This window comes from Xiphophorus hellerii, chromosome 12 (assembly GCF_003331165.1).
Source record: "Xiphophorus hellerii strain 12219 chromosome 12, Xiphophorus_hellerii-4.1, whole genome shotgun sequence".
NCBI classification, from domain to species: Eukaryota; Metazoa; Chordata; class Actinopteri; order Cyprinodontiformes; family Poeciliidae; genus Xiphophorus; species Xiphophorus hellerii.
In genome coordinates, this window is record NC_045683.1 from 17,551,576 (window position 1) to 17,572,410 (window position 20,835).

The 20,835-nt window shown below is 38.7% G+C and overlaps 2 protein-coding genes across 4 annotated transcripts; both read left to right on the forward strand.

Annotated features, from left to right (window-relative positions):
* Positions 1 to 7,588, forward strand: gal3st1a (galactose-3-O-sulfotransferase 1a). Of its 2 annotated transcripts, none has more exons than XM_032579724.1 (3): positions 1 to 870; positions 3,471 to 3,617; positions 4,961 to 7,588. In XM_032579724.1, the coding sequence occupies exons 2-3, from the start codon at positions 3,490 to 3,492 to the stop codon at positions 6,108 to 6,110; spliced, it is 1,278 nt and encodes a 425-aa protein (XP_032435615.1). In that variant the 5' UTR covers positions 1 to 870; positions 3,471 to 3,489; the 3' UTR covers positions 6,111 to 7,588. The 2 variants fall into 2 exon arrangements, with proteins under 2 accessions (XP_032435615.1, XP_032435614.1); XM_032579723.1 differs by having other exon boundaries at positions 3 to 870; positions 3,467 to 3,617.
* Positions 7,589 to 10,793: 3,205 nt separating this feature from the next.
* Positions 10,794 to 19,110, forward strand: lztr1 (leucine zipper like post translational regulator 1). 2 transcript variants are annotated; one of them, XM_032579143.1, is made up of 19 exons: positions 10,794 to 11,377; positions 11,468 to 11,530; positions 11,610 to 11,666; positions 12,267 to 12,346; positions 12,439 to 12,547; positions 13,011 to 13,094; positions 13,182 to 13,239; positions 13,338 to 13,477; positions 13,557 to 13,758; positions 14,064 to 14,174; positions 14,278 to 14,370; positions 14,480 to 14,575; positions 15,265 to 15,457; positions 15,542 to 15,711; positions 15,941 to 16,224; positions 16,933 to 17,082; positions 17,509 to 17,614; positions 17,730 to 17,810; positions 18,257 to 19,110. In XM_032579143.1, the coding sequence occupies exons 1-19, from the start codon at positions 11,226 to 11,228 to the stop codon at positions 18,371 to 18,373; spliced, it is 2,346 nt and encodes a 781-aa protein (XP_032435034.1). In that variant the 5' UTR covers positions 10,794 to 11,225; the 3' UTR covers positions 18,374 to 19,110. The 2 variants fall into 2 exon arrangements, with proteins under 2 accessions (XP_032435034.1, XP_032435035.1); XM_032579144.1 differs by having other exon boundaries at positions 15,268 to 15,457.
* Positions 19,111 to 20,835: the final 1,725 nt, after the last annotated feature.

Genomic DNA, 20,835 nt, shown 5'->3' on the forward strand with positions numbered 1-20,835 from the left:
TGAAAACTTGTATCAGCTAAAATATTTCAGGAAAGTATTGACTTCCTAACAGGATTAAACAGCAGGCACTTGCAATTGCAGGTAGGATTTCAGCTTCTAACATTACTGGCATTACGAAAAGGGAAGTTTTTGTTCATATAATTTGTTGGTCTGTTGTAGAAAATGTAGAAGCCGTACTGTGTTTATTCATTCTACCACATGCAGAGCTCCAGCTTGCTAAATAAGAATTTAAGACGATAGACAGTGCAGTTTTGATCAGCTGGAACAATTAGCCCCTTTGTGCTTTGGATTTCTGCATTTGTCCTTTCTATGCCTTTTTCCACCCCTCTTGTCAGCATGCAGCTCAGACTTCAGTGTCCACACTCAAAAGCCCTCTGTGTGTGAACACAAAATAGGGGCTATATACGGCCTCTCTCCTCCCTCTCTTTCTCCTGCTCTCCCTCCCTGCCCTCCTTCTTTTATTTTCATGCTCACAGACTTGTTCATGTCCCCTGACAGAGAGACTTTGACGTCACAGGTGGTTACATGAACCTCCCTGCTGTGCTTTATTCAGCAGGATCAGTTTTGGAATTGAAAGTGAAGGAGGAGGCAGCACAGGTCGGAGGCATCAGGTGTGCACGCAGAGTGACGGGGGAGAAAGAGGAGAGGAGGAACAGCAAATAGATGAATGGGAGCAGTGGCATCGGATCTGTGATGAGACTATCACAGGAGTCAAAATGAGCGCGTTAAGATCAGACATACGAGGAGCCTCAATAAGGAGATTGACTTCCACGAATCGTCTGGAAATGGATGGACAACATGATGGAGTAGGACAACTTTGAAGAATGCTCTGTCTTGTGCACTTGTTTCTCTTTGGGTAATTGCATGAAGGTAAGAAGTTCCTCTCGTGTTTTGAGATGTATATTTGTTCTAAATGGATTTTTTTTAAAGCTGAGGTTTGGGGTAATTTGTAAAAAGACTGCAATGTTGCTCATAATTTACAGCCTTTTCAGACATGTAATTGCACAGAAAATGGATTTGATTTCACCACACAAATAGGAGAAAGACAAGAGAGTTTTAGATTTACTTGCGTCAAGGAGAAAGGACAGGAGCGTGCTTCAGTTACAATCTACAGTCTACTTTCTAAAGAAATTTTAATCTTAGCCTACTTTTATTTGTGTACACCTAGACAAAGTAGACATATCCCTACTTAACAACATTTAATTTCCCTTTGGGATTAAGAAAATGGTTTTGAATTAGAATCTTGAATGTGAATTTTTGAATTGAATTTTACTGTATTTAAATATTAATATTAATATTTACATATTTCTTGGATAAAAATACTTTAAAAAACAGAAGTATGTAGTTTCTGGGGATTTCTTTTAAAAACAGACCCAATGTGCAGATCAAAGTCTTTTAGTATTAAGTCTGAATGAACAGCATATTTTTTTACTTTATAATCTTTTTTGCCTTTGTCAGAAATGCTTCATGCTTCACTCACTGGTTATCCTCACCAGCACTGGGTTAGATTGGTAGAGTATCTATAACTCTGGACAAAGTTTCTCACTTTATAGATACACATGGTTTAAACCCGGATCTAGATTAAATCTCAATGTAGATCTTAACCTCCATTGCTTGAATAACAACTAAAAGAGAAATTAATAATTGCTGTCAGTTTGAACATCATCACCTTTTAACAATAGTATGGTAAGCATGGCAGCAACAGTTTTCTTTTAAAACAAGCTGATTTTGAAAACAGAAAAAAATTATTTATGATAATGTTCTGTAGTTCTTAAGTCAAAAACCCAGATTTTTTGGCGTTCAAACGAACACCGTTATGAAGACTGACAGTTTTTTCCCCTCTTTATAAAGAAATTCTCCAGGGAAGGAAAAGCTTCTCAACAATTTACATAAACGTCAATGAATTCAAATTAATTAATTTCAATTTTAAAAATACTTTATTGATCCTAAAGGGAAATTAAATGTTATAGTAAATCATATTCAGGGTTCTGTAAAGAGTTGTAGAGCCTGATGGCCATGGACAGGAAGGATCTCTCATTGCAGTCTGTGCAGCTAATTTGAAGAATGCTCTGTTTTGTGCATGATTTTTTTTATTTCATGTTAAATGCTTCTTTGATTTGAAGAGTTACTCGTTATCAGACACCCACATTTTTAAGATCTAGGTGTATGTATGAAATGTTAAACTTGTTATGTGGCACTTTGATAAACAAGTTTCCCCAGATTCAGCTGTGACAGATCGTTTCATTTTTCACAGTAATAAATAACTGGTCTAAATGATTTTATTTACTCATAATGTTACCATAATAGGTTTCAAAATTCACTTCACCTTAATGAAATAAAAAGAAATTGCAATTCAGCGTCAGTATTTGCTTTTAAGACATTAATCAAATGGTAGGGATTCATTTTGTGATGCATCCAGAAAAACACCTAAACAGTAGCTACACCTTTGTTAAAACATAAAAACTGAAACATAATTGCAACGACTAAATAGAGATAACTCATTCTGGTACAACAATTTTTAATATAAAACAGAATAAAGTCTGGAAATAAAGCCCTCCGATATACATAGTGTATTCTCTACATTATGGCTCTGTGTTGAGGTAGCATTGGGTCATCTAAAATTGTAAATCTTCAGGTGTGCTCTGCTGAGTCGGCAGGTAGCTCATTTTACCTCAGTCTGCAGGAGAGAACATATATCATTTTCCACAGTAGTGCATTATTTATTCTTTAATAGGGAACACAAGGCTCTACACTTCAGGTCACAAGCACCATAATTTTTCTTTGCTAACCACTGAGTTAAAACCTGCAGCCAGTGTCACCTCATATAATTTGGCTACCCACGTCATCAGCAGAAAGATGCCTGGTTATGTGAAACTGACAGAGTTCCTGCTTGAGCCCCACAAAGGCAGCTACATGAAAATGTAAATTGCAAGTTCATGTCCCAGATGTCGGCTCATGTTCCCCTCCAGCTTCAGTTACGATCTGTGGCGATACTCCAGTCTACAACAAGATTATTGTGTGCAGAGCTGTTATTTACAATATGAATGATTTGTTGCTTATCATTCTTCTATTAGACTTATTTCTAATCCATAATCAGCCACTCAGTCAAGTTTCTAAAAGCTAGAAATGTATTATCCTTTCTGAAATGGCAATTGCTATTACAATGCAATTTTCTCTTTCCAGTAGGTCATGTTTCTGTCTCAGGACGTTCCGAAACCAGAGAACCGAGATTGTAATCTATGCGGAGTCACTTTCTAATTAAATCCCTGGGGAATGATCTGAGTTAATTATTTAAAGTGTCGTCGTTGTGTTCTCTAGCCTTATTGCCTATTAGCAGTAACCACTTAAAAACAGTAACAACAAAGTCCAGTTGGTCTGAAGTCCAAGCTTTTTGCAACGTGAGAATATAAGAAAACACAGCTTAATAGGTTATGAAAATGACAAAATTGTGTTCTGTGTCTTCAAGGTAGAATTTGAACTTGCTGGACCATGGCTGGCAAGCAAGGGAGACAATGGAGGTCCATGTGCAAAGGCCTCATCCTGGGAACACTTCTAACCAGCTGTATGATCCTGCTTTACTGTCTCCCCATCCAACAAGCCAGTTTCAACCCACCTGAGTAAGACTTACAGTGCTTGAATCTCTTAGTTTTTAGGAAAACATTGTTTAAAATCAAAGCCATTTTCCTGTAACACTCAAGATGGTGTGTAAAATGATGTGACATATTTAACTACAATCCAGGGAGTTGAGCATTCCCTCACTGTTTCCTGAATTTTATTGTCTTATTTTTATTCATTGTCCACGAAATAATCTTGACTATTTTCATATAAATCATCAAGATTTAATAAGTTTAAAATGCATCTGAATAGAATACTTTATGTAAATTCTAAATCAATTTATGTTTCCAATATATATTTTGGCAGTAGAGTGAACTTTTTCCACATTTTACCATGTTACAACCTTGTAATTGAATCTATTTTGTCCATATTCAGTTTGAAAGACTTGCACAAAAAGAGCCACATAATTGTGAAGTAGAAGAAAATAATATATTCATTAAGTATACCAGTATTTGTATTCAGACCCTTTGTGCTGTTACATCTAAGTGAAAGCCACTGCAGCCGGTTGTCACCTAAATAGCGTCACCTGCATGTAGTTTAATTTCAGTATAAAGCTGCAGTCTATGAAGGCCTCCGAGGTTTGTAGGAGAACATTAGAGAACAAATATAACACATCAGACATGTCGGGGATAAATTTGTGGAAAAGTTCAAAGCAGATTTGTGCAACAAAAAAAATATTCTGTTGTTCAATTCTCTAAAAAGGAATAGAGGAAGGCAGAACTGCAAATATAACCAGAACCAGCTGGACTCTGAACTCACACACACCATATCCATGGGGTTACATGATGGTGACAGCATCATGCTGTGGTGAGAAGTTTCTTCAGAAAGAACTGGAAGGCTATTCAAAATTGAAGGAAAGATGGAGGGAGCTAAATATGGAGAATTATTTGAAGGAAACCTGTTTAAGGTTGTTAATGATTTGAGACTTGGATGGAGGTTTACCTTCCAGAAGAAAACATTGGATAAAATGTTTTAAACAATATTGGGCCTCGGATCAGCCCAATCAATGGCTATTATTAGCAGTTCAGAATAACGATCCTACACCTGACAAGAGTTTAAATTATAGTCAGCATCAATGTTTTAATCCCAGTCTGACTGAATTTGAGCTCTTTTAAAAGGATTTCAGTCTCTACAAACTGGTAGAGACATAATGCATTACCACAGCTACTTTATATTGACAACCATATTGGTCAGTCACATAATATGAATTACATTGAAGCTTTTGTTTCAAAAGTAGCAAAATATCTAAAGATTCAATGGGCATGCATAGTTTTGTAAAGCACAGCAATCATTACTTTTTCCAAATATCTCCTCCTCACAGCCTTTTCATGTTTTCTATCTGCAGGGTCCCAGTGCCTTACTCCTGTGCCCATCGTCCATCCCATCTTCACCCTAAAACATCCACCAACATTTCCCAAAAAAACTCCAGCCAGTCATGCTCTCCTAAAGTGGACATAATGTTCATGAAAACACACAAAACTGCCAGCAGCACTTTCCTCAACATCCTGTTCCGTTTCGGAGAGAAACACCATCTTCAGTTTGCCTTTCCCAACAGCAGGAATGACTTCTTTTATCCATCCCTTTTCCAACGTTCCCAGGTCAAAGACTACAAACCTGGAATGTGCTTTAACATCATCTGCAATCACATGCGGTTCAATGCTCCAGAAGTGGCTAAACTACTTCCTTTAGACACATCCTACATCACCATTCTGAGAGACCCGGCAGAACTTTTTGAGTCATCATTCCACTATTTTGGCCGGATAGTGCCTTTTACCTGGACGATACCGGGTGACGACAAGCTGACGGAGTTCCTGCTTGACCCTCACAGCTACTTTGATCCAGAGGGCTTTAATTCCTTCTACCTCAAGAACCTGCTGTTCTTTGACTTTGGACTTGACAACACTCTGGAGCTGGAGAATCCACAGGTAGACGAGGGAATCAGATTCATCTCGGAGCGCTTCTATCTGGTCATGTTGGTGGAACACTTTGAGGAATCACTGATCCTGCTCAAAGATGCTCTATGCTGGGAGATGGACGACTTGCTCTTCTTCAAGCTCAATGCCCGCAAGGGATCCACTGTGTCTAAACTTACCCCTGAGCTGAGGGCCAGGGCTCTTGAGTGGAATGCCATTGACTGGAAGCTATACCGGCACTTCAACCAAACGTTTTGGAAGAAGGTAGATGCCTATGGACGGCAGCGTATGGCCAAAGACGTGGCAGAACTTAGGAAAAGAAACAAAGAGATGGCATCGATCTGCATTGAGGGAGGCCATGCAGTAGAAGCCGGCAGCATCCAGGAGACAGACATGCAGCCCTGGCAGCCAATAGGAGAGAAGTCTATCATGGGCTATAACCTAAAGAAGAATGTGGACAAAACACATCGGAAGTTGTGTCGTAAGATGTTGATGCCAGAGATTCAGTACCTGACAGAACTGGGGGTGAACCTGTGGATCACCAAGCTGTGGGGCCATGTTCGAAACATCCTTAACTGGTGACTTAGCTTCTGAGCATGAAGCTCACCAATTAAAAGAAGAAGAAAAGTATATCAGAATACAGTTGGCAGATGTCACAGTCTACACCGAACACACTCTGCAAGAACACCAGAAACTTTGTAGTGTTCAGCTTTGAAACACTGAAAGGGAGTGGATATGTTCACAACAAACTAAGTAGCCTCTGATGAAATCATAATTGTTGCCATACCAACTAAATCTTTAAGGGAACATAGAACGGTTTATAATATTAACTTATGAATATCAAACTGTCCTTGATGAAAATGTTTAACTTGGATGAAAGGATTCTGAATGAAGGGTAAAAATATGGTGTGAAAACAGTCAATGTACAAGTATTAAATCTGACACTGCTGCATTTAAAAGGTAACACTGGCCAAACATTAAACAGAAAAAAAATCTAACAAAAACATTTTTACAAAAATATCAGGAACATTATAAGAAATTGTAATAAATATGTATAATAATGATGGTTACCTTTTAAGAGTAGCACTTGAAAGGCCTTAAAACAGGGTGATTGTATAATTCATGGTATTAACAACAGATCAAATACTTGTTATTCTGATTATCTATTGAATAATATGAGGAAAATCATCAAATTAATCAAAAAGGAAGTAAAGCTCTATGCAATCAAAACAAGAATTGTTTTTTTTTTTATGTTCTTAATGGTATTTGAGATTTCTGCTACATTTTGCTTCTAGAGGGTCTTTTCTCTTTCTAATGTCAGGTCTTAAGCAGCATGTTCGTCTATAAGTTGTGTTGGCAGGATTTTTAGCTGAACGATTATATCTGTGTATTATAAATTGTGAGAAGTAAATATATAATTTCTCTTCTGTGCTTTGATGGTGAATAACGGTGTTAAACATGATCTGCATCCCTGATTGTATGCAGCCTTGCTGTCATAACCTTCAGTGGCAGAAGGAAATCAATAGGGAAAAAGTTATATTTTTTATTACTCTACAGCATTGCATGTTTCTTTATTTTGATTCATCTAATGATAAATCATCTGTTTCTATGTCTGTTTTTTTTTCTTGTTTTCAGCACTTTTTAAGGGATTTATTTGTTCACTAATTTATCTGCTGCCTACTGGTTTCCATACGATCCCTCATTGATACAGACAATATGTCATAATTTTATTATTAATTAGGTAAAAGGTAACATTTTCTATGTTCAAACCAAAAGAAAGTAATTTAAAGCTGAAAGTTTCTTCTGATGTTATTTTTCCAAGTTTACTATACTATATGATGCAGAATAAGTCTGCCAACAATGGGTGTAAATACTAACAACCGTCATTAGTATCAAATCTGACAACAAACCAGTTTTTCCTTGCAATTAAACAGCAAGAAAAATTACAAACTAGACATTAAACGTAAGAGTTACAGGTAATCCAGATAAATGCATACAAACACAATTTTTTTTTCTTTCCCTGTCTGACATTAAAGTAGATTCAACTTTTTCTGTTTTTGCTAGTGGCAATTGCCTGATTATATCCTATATATTTAGAGATTTGTTTCCTTTTTCATTGTTCCACAATTGTGAAAGTGTGTTTTTAGAGATGTGGATGAGTTGAAGAAGAAGACACTGTGTGAACCGCCTGCCGTCTGCACTCTGCTATTCCTCATCATTCAGGCATTTACCTTTACCTGTATCTCTGCAGAACATCCTCAACATTGTGCAATAGTAGAATAATTTGAGTAGTTTGTGTGCCTTTCATTTTTACCCCAATATTCTCCTGTTTATCATGGTTTGGGAGGTAAGTTATTTTATTTGTTTTATTTATTTTTGAATTGGTAGGTCAATATTTTAGATAGTTTCCTTTTGTTTGTTGTTTTGGCATGAGTCTGCCCAGAAGCTACACCCAGCCCCTTCTGAGCATTTATATCTGAAAAGAAAAGTAACGTCCCATAAACAAATCGATGTAAAAATGGTAAATCTGTTTTGTGGCTGCTTGATGTCTGATGAGGATGAATGAATGAGTGAATGAATACATAAATATACTTCATTAATCCCAGAGGGAACTTCACATTTTAGTACAACCTGTTCAAGACAGGTGAAACTGCAGTCCATCACCCAGAGGGCAGCTGACACCCTTTTTGTTGTCATTTGGCCACACCTAGACATCCTTAAAATGAATAGAAGACTTGTTTAGGGTGGAGCTGACAGATGAGTTGTGTGATTTTATCTGGTGTTGTGGTCCATATCTAAACCACTACCACTGGTTCTGTTGCAGCCCTGGGCAATATCCCATATAGTCCATATAAAAAACCGCCACCATTGTTACTTATTATAATGTGGCTTGTTTTTACAGCACATACTATAAGATACAGAAAAACCTTTAGAACCTAATAAGGGCAGACTCAATTATCACATCTCTGAAAAATCAACAGTGAGATGCTGAATTACCTGTTTGATATGACTTTTCAGAAAAATCAAAACAGACCAGTCACATATAATGCTGTTTGCGAAGATTAAAACATAAACAATGGATATTCAGTTCAGTTCAATTGCATTTTTATACACTTCTCAAAAAAATAAAGGGAACACTTAAACAACACAATATAACTCCAAGTAAATCAAACTTCTGTGAAATCAAACTCTCCACTTAGGAAGTAACACTGATTGACAATCAATTTCACCTGCTGTTGTGCAAATGGAATAGACAACAGGTGGAAATTATTGGCAATTAGCAAGACACACTCAATAAAGGAGTGGTTCTGCAGTCTGCAGTGCTTTCACACTCGTGGTAGCATGAGACGGACTCCACAACCCACACAAGTGGCTCAGGTAGTGCAGCTCATCCAGGATGGCACATCAATGCGAGCTGTGGCAAGAAGGTTTGCTGTGTCTGTCAGCGTAGTGTCCAGAGGCTGGAGGCGCTACCAGGAGACAGGCCAGTACACCAGGAGACGTGGAGGAGGCCGTAGGAGGGCAACAACCCAGCAGCAGGACTGCTACCTCCGCCTTTGTGCAAGAAGGAACAGGAGGAGCACTGCCAGAGCCCTGCAAAATGACCTCCAGCAGGCCACAAATGTGCATGTGTCTGCACAAACGATTAGAAACCGACTCCATTAGGATGGTATGAGGGCCCGACGTCCACAGATGGGGGTTGTGCTCACAGCCCAACACCGTGCAGGACGCTTGGCATTTGCCAGAGAACACCAGGATTGGCAAATTCGCCACTGGCGCCTTGTGCTCTTCACAGATGAAAGCAGGTTCACACTGAGCACATGTGACAGACGTGACAGAGTCTGGAGACGCCGTGGAGAGCGGTCTGCTGCCTGCAACATCCTTCAGCATGACCGGTTTGGCAGTGGGTCAGTAATGGTGTGGGGTGGCATTTCTTTGGAGGGCCGCACAGCCCTCCATGTGCTCACCAGAGGTAGCCTGACTGCCATTAGGTACCGAGATGAGATCCTCAGACCCCTTGTGAGACCATATGCTGGTGCGGTTGGCCCTGGGTTCCTCCTAATGCAGGACAATGCTAGACCTCATGTGGCTGGAGTGTGTCAGCAGTTCCTGCAAGATGAAGGCATTGAAGCTATGGACTGGCCAGCCCGTTCCCCAGACCTGAATCCGATTGAGCACATCTGGGACATCATGTCTCGCTCCATCCACCAACGTCACGTTGCACCACAGACTGTCCAGGAGTTGGCGGATGCTTTAGTCCAGGTCTGGGAGGAGATCCCTCAGGAGACCATCCGCCACCTCATCAGGAGCATGCCCAGGCGTTGTAGGGAGGCCATACAGGCACGTGGAGGCCACACACAATACTGAGCCTCATTTTGACTTGTTTTAAGGACATTACATTAAAGTTGGATCAGCGTGTAGTGTTATTTCACTTTAATTTTGTGTGTGGCTCCAAATCCAGGCCTCCATTGGTTAATAAATTTGATTTCCATTGATGATTTTGTTGTCAGCACATTCAACTTTGTACAGAACAAAGTATTCAATGAGAATATTTCTTTCATTCAGATCTAGGATGTGTTATTTGAGTGTTCCCTTTATTTTTTTGAGCAGTGTATTATGCCTAAAATAACTTGTGTTAGGTGAACATCATTTTTGGCATATTTAAGGTAAGATCAAAATTGCTGAAAGAAAGTTGTAGTAGATTATGGTTCTGCTAGAGGACTTAAAGGGGTCCAAGAAAAATTTGAAATCAGTTATCCGATTGTACAAAAACAGTCTGCAAATGGAGGACATGGAGATCAACTGCCTACATACCCAGATCTGGCCATCCATGTAAGTTTGCCCTGAGATTACACTGCAAGATGCAGAAGTCTTCAAAAATCCTAAAATGTTTACAGTCTTTTCCCATTGTTGAAATGTTTGTGAGAAAACATTTTTATTTTATTTTTTACAAGTTTTAGAAACTCAAATGTGTTTCAATGAACAAATAATCTTAAGGTAACCTACAGTGAACTGTAGACCCACCTCCCCACTGAATGGAGATGAACACAAAATGTGTTAGAGGAGAAAATGACAAAACTTTTTTGCCCCCACCCCCAAACCCCGCTCATGCTTTTCCTAACAAATTATGCCCCAAGAGCGCAGAGTCACATCGAGCACATATGGAAAGCGCCATGACATACACTCTGTTCCAGGCGGTGGCGGTAATGCACCGAAACGTTGTTTGCCAGTCGCCATTAAACAAAAAGAAGAAGTGCGAGTTGCTTCTTTTTAACAGGAAGTGACGCCATCACCGGGTGTGAAGGGGGCGTGTTGTTATAATCCTGTTATTTTGCTAGTTTCTGTCTTGAATACCTTCCAACTATCTATATTTATCGCAGTTTTTGGTTAGTGGGGAAGATATTTTAGCGTAATGCAAGCAGAAACTTGCTAACATTTAGAACAGTTTGTGTTTAACTTAGCCGAACAACGCTAGCTAGCTAGCAAAGTATATTGTACGAACTACCAGTGCCATCTTTTTGAAAAACTTTACTTTAAACCTTTTTGCCTTTCTTTTGGGAAACTTTATACGCTTTTACAAAATTTAACAGCTCTTATTAGCGGAAGGCTGCCATTAATGATGTCGTTAACAGAGGAGATCTTTACGGATGAGTTGCCCTGAGAACTGATCCTCTTTCAGATGAGTTGCTAGCCAAAATGTCCTGCAAATCAACTAAAGTGGCGCCCAGTGTTGATTTCGACCACAGCTGCTCAGATAGCGTGGAGTACTTGACGCTCAACTTTGGACCATTTGAGACAGTACACCGCTGGAGAAGACTCCCTCCATGTGATGAGTTTGTGGGAGCAAGGTAACTTTCTGCCAATCATCCTCAGATCATGACTCATTTCTTTTCCTTTAATCTTGTGTTCACCCGGAGTTTCTATTTATCTTCACACAGACGCAGTAAGCACACTGTTGTGGCCTACAGGGATGCCATATATGTGTTTGGAGGAGACAATGGGTGAGTTTTAGACTGACAGGTGAGGCTTCCGATTTTATGCACAACATCCAGAGTGTTTCAACTCTGCGCCTCCCAACAGGAAAAACATGCTGAATGATTTACTTCGCTTTGATGTCAAGGACTGCTCTTGGTGTCGGTAAGCCTGCTGCATCTGTATCAGAAACCTCCTTATATCAAGTACCTCGCAAAAATATTCATATTCCTTTGAACTTTTTCACATCTTGTCATTTTATAATCACAAACTTGAATAGTTTTCTTATGTGACAGATCAATTAAATTTTATCTCTGTCTATGTGTAATGGGTTGATGACCTGCTAGAACCTTAGTTCTGATCATTTGGTTGATGTCTGAATAAAGGCTTCCCAAAAGCATGATGTTGCCACCACCATGTTTCAACCTTAGGTTGATGTGTACAGTGTTAATTTCCCACTACAAACACCTGTCTGCTGTGCTCCTTGGTTTTTATTACACACAGGTGGACTGAACTGACTCTATTTATTAAATATAGGTACATAAATATATCAGATAAAAACACACGCATGCTCTAAACTACTTGTTGATCATTTTTAAACATTGTATGCCTCTCTTTCCACACAGATTACTTTGCTTTGATCGGTCATATAAAATACCTTAAAGTTTGTGGTTGTAATAAGATCAAAATGTCAAAATGTGTGAGGGGAATGAGACCTCCCACAAGACCTTGTGCTTCAACATGTGGTCTCAATATGTGTCACAGAGCTTTCACCACTGGAACTCCACCAGCTCCAAGATACCACCACTCTGCAGTGGTCTATGGCAGCAGCATGTTTGTCTTTGGTAACTTGGTTCTTCTTATCAGTTTTAAAAATATGTAATATAATATTTTTGAGTCCTCTAAGGGTCTACTTTTGTGTCCTGTCGTATTCCAGGGGGCTACACAGGAGATATTTATTCAAATTCAAACTTGAAAAACAAAAACGACCTTTTTGAGTACAAGTTTGCCACAGGACAGTGGACCGAGTGGAAGGTGGAGGGAAGGTAAACATTATTTGTATATATGGACTAGATTATTCAAGAAAAATGTCATTATGTGAATGTTTTATTTTACTAATGTTTGAATTTATTAGTTTGCATTGAAAGTCCATTAAAAGGGCCAACTTTGCATTATTTTGTAAATAATGACACTTTAATGCAAAGTTGGCACTTTTAATGGACTTTCAATGCAACTTTAAAAGCAACTTTGCATTAAAAGTGTCATTATTTACTGAATGACACTTCATGACAACATTCATAAAGACTCCTTCATGTTCACGACAGGTGTTATTTCATGTTATTTCACGTTTATGACAGTGTTACGTCAGTCTTATGCACACCCCATCAAATAAAGTGTTACCAATTATTCTTATTTAGCTTACATTGCCTTACAGTTAAACTATTGTATTCTTTATAGGGTTACAGTACACACTACTCTTTATCTGTGTATTCTGTGACTTTGTTTCAGCTTGCCAGTGGCTAGATCTGCACATGGTGCCACAGTGTACAATGATAAGCTGTGGATTTTTGCTGGATATGATGGGAACGCCAGGTATGACTTTTTAGACTATTACTCTGATCTCACTCTCACTCTGATGTGCTGAATTATAATTCAGTGATGTTTGCTTTTTGTGTCTAGGCTGAATGACATGTGGACAATCAGTCTGCAGGACCGAGAACATGCATGCTGGGAAGAGGTCTGTTCAATTCTTATTTTAAAATAAATAATCACAAATAAAACGTATAGAAATAATATTTCTCTTCATCTGCTTTCCTTTGACTTTGTGTCCACCAGATTGACCAGAGTGGGGAGATTCCTCCTTCTTGCTGTAACTTCCCTGTCGCTGTATGTCGGGATAAGATGTTTGTGTTCTCCGGTCAGAGTGGAGCCAAAATCACCAATAATCTGTTTCAGTTTGAGTTTAAAGGCCACATGTGAGTATATTTTTTTTAAACAAAGCTCAAACATTAATGCGTCACATCTCTATAAAGTAGCCAACATCCTTGTTCTCAGGTGGACACGCATCCCAACAGAGCATTTACTGCGGGGCTCTCCTCCTCCTCCTCAGAGACGCTACGGACACACTATGGTCGCCTTTGACCGCCACCTTTATGTATTTGGAGGGGCTGCTGACAACACTCTGCCCAATGAGCTTCACTGTTATGATGTGGACTCTCAGACCTGGGAGGTGATTCACCCCAGTCAAGACAGTGAGGTATGAGTCCGGGTAATCCAGAACCTTTATGAGTATGGAAACATCTTTGTGTTTCCCAACTTAATTTGCTTCTCCCTTGCCTAAATAAAGGCATTATTCCTTCCTTCCCTCCATCCATCCATCCTTTTCTGTGTTCCTTCTTTCTTTTCACATTTGTTTGTCCTCTTTGTTCTTTTTTGCAAAACCCATGGTTATCATAATAGCCTACTCACTTACTGAATTTGCAATTAAGGAACTCCACAGATTGTTTTTTGCATTTCTGAAGTTCTCTTTAACTGGAGTTGAATTTCTCTTTTCTCACTCAGATGCCCAGTGGGAGACTTTTCCATGCTGCTGCTGTGATTCAAGATGCCATGTACATTTTTGGAGGGACCGTGGACAACAACGTACGCAGTGGGGAGATGTACAGATTCCAGGTAAGTGGAAATGATTGCTGGAATACTCTTAAACTTGCACCTGGATTTTATCCGCTACTTGCAAAGTCGATAACAGGCTGCTTCATAAATGCTTGTCTTGCAGTTCTCAAGCTACCCAAAGTGTACCCTACACGAGGATTATGGCAAATTGTGGGAGAACCGTCAGTTCTGTGATGTGGAGTTCATTTTGGGAGAGGTGTGTGAGGCTGAAGTGATTCTTCCAAATTCATGATTGAAATTAAATCTTGGCTTCTCTTTAGTCCAACTTTTTTCAGTGGTTTATCTTTTTGTTATTGTGTTCACAGAGAGAAGAGAGAGTCTTGGGGCACATAGCCATAGTTACTGCGAGGTGTCAGTGGCTGCGGAAGAAAATCCTGCAGGCCCGAGACAGGCAGCGACAGGTCAGAGTCACAAACATCACATGTTTCAGGAAATCATTTTAAATCCACAAAGTGAGCTAAAATCTAGCTTCTTTATTGCATTTAAGATACAAAATAGCTGTGAATTGTAATTAAGGTGCAATGGCAAGCTGTTAGTGGGACAATTACTAGTCATGCTCTCCACAAATGGAAGATGAAAAGAAGAAAGCCATTATATAAAAACCTAAGATGTCCGGCACTCAGTTGAAAATCTGTGACCAGAATTTCAATTTGTTGTTTACTGAAACTCTCCTTCTAATCTCACTGGAGTTTGAGATATTCTACAGGGAGGAACGAACAAAATTCTTTAAAGGAAACTTGTTTAAAGCTATACATTTTTGGTTTGTAAAATGCGCTATGGGAATCCACAAAAGTGCTCCATGTTAATGATGATCCACTTATGTCTGTCTCATTTTAACTGTATTTTCCTGTACCGACTTTTATAACAAGTTAACAGCCCAGTTACTCTTTGTGCATATGAAGCTGTGAAGTGATTTTCTTTATCCTAACTACTCCTAGCTATGGTGACATTTAGTTAGCCTTTCTGTACAGAACAGTCACAGCAACAAGCGTATGGAGCACTAGTTTTAACAATTCATATTTAAGTAATAAATTGTGTTATTAATATGGTGGGGAAATGCTGAAAAAATGTTGCATGACTTCTTGTTTAGCAGAGGACCAAACGTGAGAGCAGTGAGGAAAGTGATGAGGGAGCAGCTGGAGGCCCAAGAGATGTCCCAGCAGGCAGTAAGCCATCGGGCACACAGCCCCTGCTAGAGGTATCCATCAGGGAAGCAGAAGCTCAGCCTTTCGAAGTCCTAATGCAGTTTCTCTATACTGACAAGATTCAGTACCCTCGCAGAGGTACACCTAAACTTTCCCTGTTTGGATACTAAATCCAGCAATGTGCTACTAAGAGTATTTATATATTCCTGTATCTACTCGCAGGCCATGTCCAGGACGTTCTTCTGATAATGGACGTGTACAAACTCGCTCTAAGTTTTAAGCTTTCACGACTGGAGCAGCTTTGTGTGCAGTACATCGAGGCGTCTGTAGATCTGCAGAATGTTCTGAGTGTTTGTGAGAACGCCAACAAGCTGCAGCTGGACCAGCTCAAGGTACAGCCCAGATTTTAAAAAAACCAACAACTTAAAAACACCAAATGTAAATCACTCTTCTAGTGACCTCTAGTGGTTGTAGTTCAGTGGAGCTTTAACTTGACTTTTTCAGTTTCACACCAACAAACCAGTCTGTCTTTATTTTGTTCATGTTAGTCTTTATTACCAGATAAGCAAGGAAAAGGTAACTTTTTACCCTAATTCAAAAAAAAAATCTTCTCTTCTCCAGGAGCACTGTCTCAACTTCGTAGTGAAGGAATCCCACTTTAATCAGGTGATCATGACCAAAGAGTTTGAGCATCTTTCCACTCCACTGATAGTGGAGATAGTGCGGCGGAAGCAGCAGCCCCCCCCCAGAGTGTATTCAGACCAGCCAGTGGACATCGGGACGTCTCTGGTGCAGGACATGAAGGCCTGCCTGGAGGGAGGAGGACTGGAGTTCTGCGACATTATTCTGCTGTTAGACGGACATCCTCGGCCTGCACACAAAGCCATACTTGCAGCTCGATCCAGGTACTTCGAACTCTAATTACCTGTGACAAGACCAACATGTTGGCAGTTCTCTTACCTGTGGAACCTTTTTACTTTATTGCATATTATGTAATTAGACCTAGCAAAAGTACTTTATAAATGTAAAGTGGAAGGAAAATGATGCATGACTTTAGGAAAAAAATGGAGTCAATACTGTGTAGGGCTGCCTGTCACCAGTTAAAGATGCGCAATTTATGAATCATGTCACCAGAATCTGTGCTCTTTTTGCACACTTATTGATTGGAGTTAATTGGATTTAGTTCTGCACTTTGACTAGGCCATTGCAGCTCTGATTGTGTTCACCATGATGCTCTCACAGCCACGTTTCACAGTGGAGATGGTGTATTTATGCATTTAGTTGAATCTTCTCAGGCAACTTCTGAAGGCAGAGAGTCGTTCACACTTTTATTTAGGGGTATCAGATCCCAGAGAGTATATACATGGATGCCACCCTTCAGACTTGCATTTGTAAATAATTTTGAAAACCATCCATAATATTCCTTCCACTTAACAATTACACTCTACTGTGTGTCAGTAGGTCAAATTAAATCCCAGTAAAATACTTGGATGTATCATGAAAACTTTCAAGGAGTGTTAAAAGTTATTTTTGGCACCACGCATCTGGACAAGAGTGCATTTTTTACTGACCATCATTGTTTTCCAGACTGATATCTTGTATTGATATTCCAGTTACTTTGAGGCGATGTTCCGCTCCTTCATGCCAGAAGACGGTCAGGTGAATATTTCCATCGGTGAGATGGTCCCAAGCAAGCAGGCTTTTGAATCCATGCTGCGCTACATTTACTACGGTGACGTCAACATGCCTCCAGAAGATTCTCTGTATCCTTCTCAAACTCTAGAAAATGGCATTTAATTAAATATTGGCAGGTTAAATTAGATGGATATTTATCTAAAAATATTTTTATATATTATATATTATTTATATATTAAAATGTCATCTGAGGTTGTAAATAGATTTTCTTTTCAAACTACAGTATATTTGCAGGCAGTAAATTATGTTTTGGGCAGTTTGTAATGTTTTAAATGTCTTCTAACCAAATGTCTTTATTTACTTTACAATTTTTGTGGTCATTGTTTGATTCTATGAGTTTTCTCACACTTGCATATAGTAAGCTGTTCAAGGGCATTAAAAAGGGGAATCTTTGGATTCACAGTTACACATTTTTCACTAATGTGATTATATCTGCAGTTCTTTTCGGACATCTCATCTGTTTTGAACATTTTTCCTTGACCATTGATAACCAGCTATCTGTTTGCTGCTCCGTATTACTACGGCTTCTCCAACAACAGGCTCCAGGCTTACTGCAAGCAGAACCTGGAGATGAATGTGACTGTAGAGAATGTCCTGCAGGTATTTATATTTTTCACCCTGGGGTATCTGTGACCTAATTGGGAAAACACAATCTCTTTCTTGCTGAATAAAGAACTTCTTCTCTCACTTCTCGTGCTTGCTGGCCCCTCCCCAGATCCTGGAGGCGGCAGACAAGACGCAGGCTCTGGACATGAAGAAGCACTGCCTCCACATTATTGTCCATCAGTTCATCAAGGTGGGTGGGCTTGTATCTGAAGCCTGGGGGATGTGCTGCCCACTCAGTGCAGCTGAGCTAACCCTCTAGTCTCGTCGTCTTTGTGGGGAAACTGACACGTTTGACCTCTTAGCGGAATACGCTCCGTTTTCTGAGTAGAGAGGAGACTGTTTACAGCTTGGCCGGCTGTGTAAGCACCTCATCAAAGAGCAGCGGGGCGTCGCAGTGGCACTCTTGATTATCGTTTGTTATCTAACGAAACAGCGAAACACTCAATTTTCACTTTCCTTCACTGGAGTGTTAGCTCTGCTGTTTGTGTTTCCGTTCTGCTTCTTTTTTTTTTTTCTCGCTGTTGCTATTTTTTTTTATGCATGTGAAATCAAAGGCTTCTTAACACCCATTTTTGTCTCTCATTGTCTTAATTTTTGAAACATTTTTTCATTTTGCTTTGTTCTCCCCTTCCAAAGGTATCCAAGCTCCCCAACCTGCGGTCTCTCAGCCAGCTGCTGTTGTTGGACATCATTGAGTCTCTAGCTACGCACATATCAGACAAACAGTGTGCTGAAATGGGCTCTGACATTTAGGATAACTCAGAAGAGCTATTTACTTCTAAGAAGCCATACATCTCCTACTTATCTACTTCTATTCATTCCTGCTGCACTGGAATTCATTTTATTTTATTTATGTTTTAGGGTTTTTTTTTTGCCCCTGCATGTCTGACTCCTGTATGATAAATGCCTTTTATCTACGCTGCATTTTGTGTCTCGCTGTATTTGAGGCAGCAGTGAAATCAACAAAGAAACCAGAATGTGGCTTAGAAATGTTAAATACTGTAAAAAAACAACAACAAAAAAAACAAAACAACTTTTTACACACTTTGTCATTTATTTTGTAAACACAAACTTTTTGCAAGCTTGTCCTCTGCTCAGTATTTATCAAGTGTTTTTAAAACCCATATGCATTTTACTGTTCATGATTGTGACAGTATATGCAAAAAGTGTTTCAGGAAGGTTTACTTTGTCCACATGCAGTTTAGACGCCATCCGTCTCGGTTCTTCAGTTTGCTTTATTCTCAGCTGTGATCAAGCCTCTAATATGTGATGTAAGGAATCAGTCATTATATACAAAGTATTAGAATGTGTACTATTTGTTTCATTATGTCTATGTCTAGTTATAATGTTACCAGTACTAACCAAAAAAAAATCCCTATTCACTTTAGAAGGAACCATGTAATAGTGACCATTACGTTACTGTTGCAAAACGTATGTCTGTAGGATTCATGTGAGGAAAGCCTTAATAAACTGCATAATAAATCAGTCAAGTTCTGTGCACTGTTTTGAGTTTATATGAGTCACATGGTTTTGTTTTTGACTTCCAAATTCAACTTTCCTTTGGTTTACATATCTAAAATGCTTTTACTTGTTTTTCACAGACACACACAGGATTTGGTTGACTATTTTCTTTTGCTCATCAGCTTGAATTTTCTGCTGTTCATGTTTTCAATCAATCTCAATATTGACATTTAGTTCAGTTGGGTTGGTAATTAACCTAATAATAAAATATAAATATCCTAAATTCAACTATAAGTGAAAGTGAAAGTAAATGGGATACAGTTGCAATATTGATTTTAAATCTGCTTATACAATTGGATGACTTGACTAAATATTGTATATAAATTGAATCTGTTTTATAAAGTGTCTTGAGATGACATCTTCTGTGCTATTGATACTGCTGACCAGTTTATTTCAATTCCTTGCAGATATTAGTTTTTTAAACATCAGTTGTATAGTTTGCAAAATACCTAATTGGCCAAACCCAGGCAATTGAAGTTATTGGTTCAACCTTAGACTTTTTGCAAATCTTTAAATGCGCTTCCTTAAGGTTCAGTTCTTGCCTAATTGTTTTCTTTATATATGAAACATGTAGAACTGCTTTTCACCTGCATGTCACTGATACCTTACTCCTCAGCACTTGTTCTTGCAAAGGCTTTGAAACATCAAATGCCTTTGAGAAAGTAAAGGAGCATTTTTTTTTACCCTTATCTTGTTAATACAGAGAAATTATTAATGATGATTTGTCTTAAGGAACATGTTCGTTCTCCCAACAAAAAGGATACACTTTTTACTAGACTTTATTATAGAAACAAGTCTTGTTTTTTTTCTTTATGTAAAATATAAAATGTTTAAATCGGTCTTTTGCCTACGACTGAGCATCAAGAAATACTGTATATTGATCTTTCTGCTTATTGACTTTGCATTTTCAGCTTGGAAGAGCTCCTACACAGGACTCTGTAGGACACTTCAGAAATGTTAAAATTATTTAGAAAAAGCCTGCTGGTCAAATTAAAACTTTTACTTTAAGCTCACACTTACTACACATAAGAATAATTCTGAGCTGTATATTTTGAAATAAACTTTAATCTGATTTGCATCTGCAAAACTTAGTTTCCCTTACTAAAGTTAAAGCCCAGGGTCTAGCAAAAATACATTTTATGTAATTTTGTACTCTGTGTTGTGGTCATTGTACCACACTGATACTAACATTGCAACAGAAAGCCATGATCTCAAAGGATTGAACCTGGTAAAATAGAAGGAAAAAGTAATTTTAATGGTTAAATAAAGATTTAAATAAATTACTACCACTTTTTATGGACACAAGAAATTTAGCATTTCTCAAATGCAAATCAAAACTGGAGGGATTTTAAAAAAAGAACTAATAACAGATAAGAAAAAAAGTTCATTGGATTTTAGGCAGTCATAAAATTCAGAGAGGACTGGAGCTTCTAACACTTTGAATGGTCCAGTGGAGTGAACACAAAGTGCTTTTCACAGTCTGGACACTTGAGACACTTGGCAAATAAAGTGCTCCCGTTTTGGTTTCTTTAGTATGTAAATGCATGTTTCAAAACAGTAGTTTTATCAGGTATGTCAGTGCAGCATTTTATCTGAAAAAGCAGTAACTCATAAAAGTACTGGATGCATTCTTAAACAGCCCATGATATGAATATCAAAGAAAGCTTCTTTTTCTTTTTGTGTTTAATTATGTG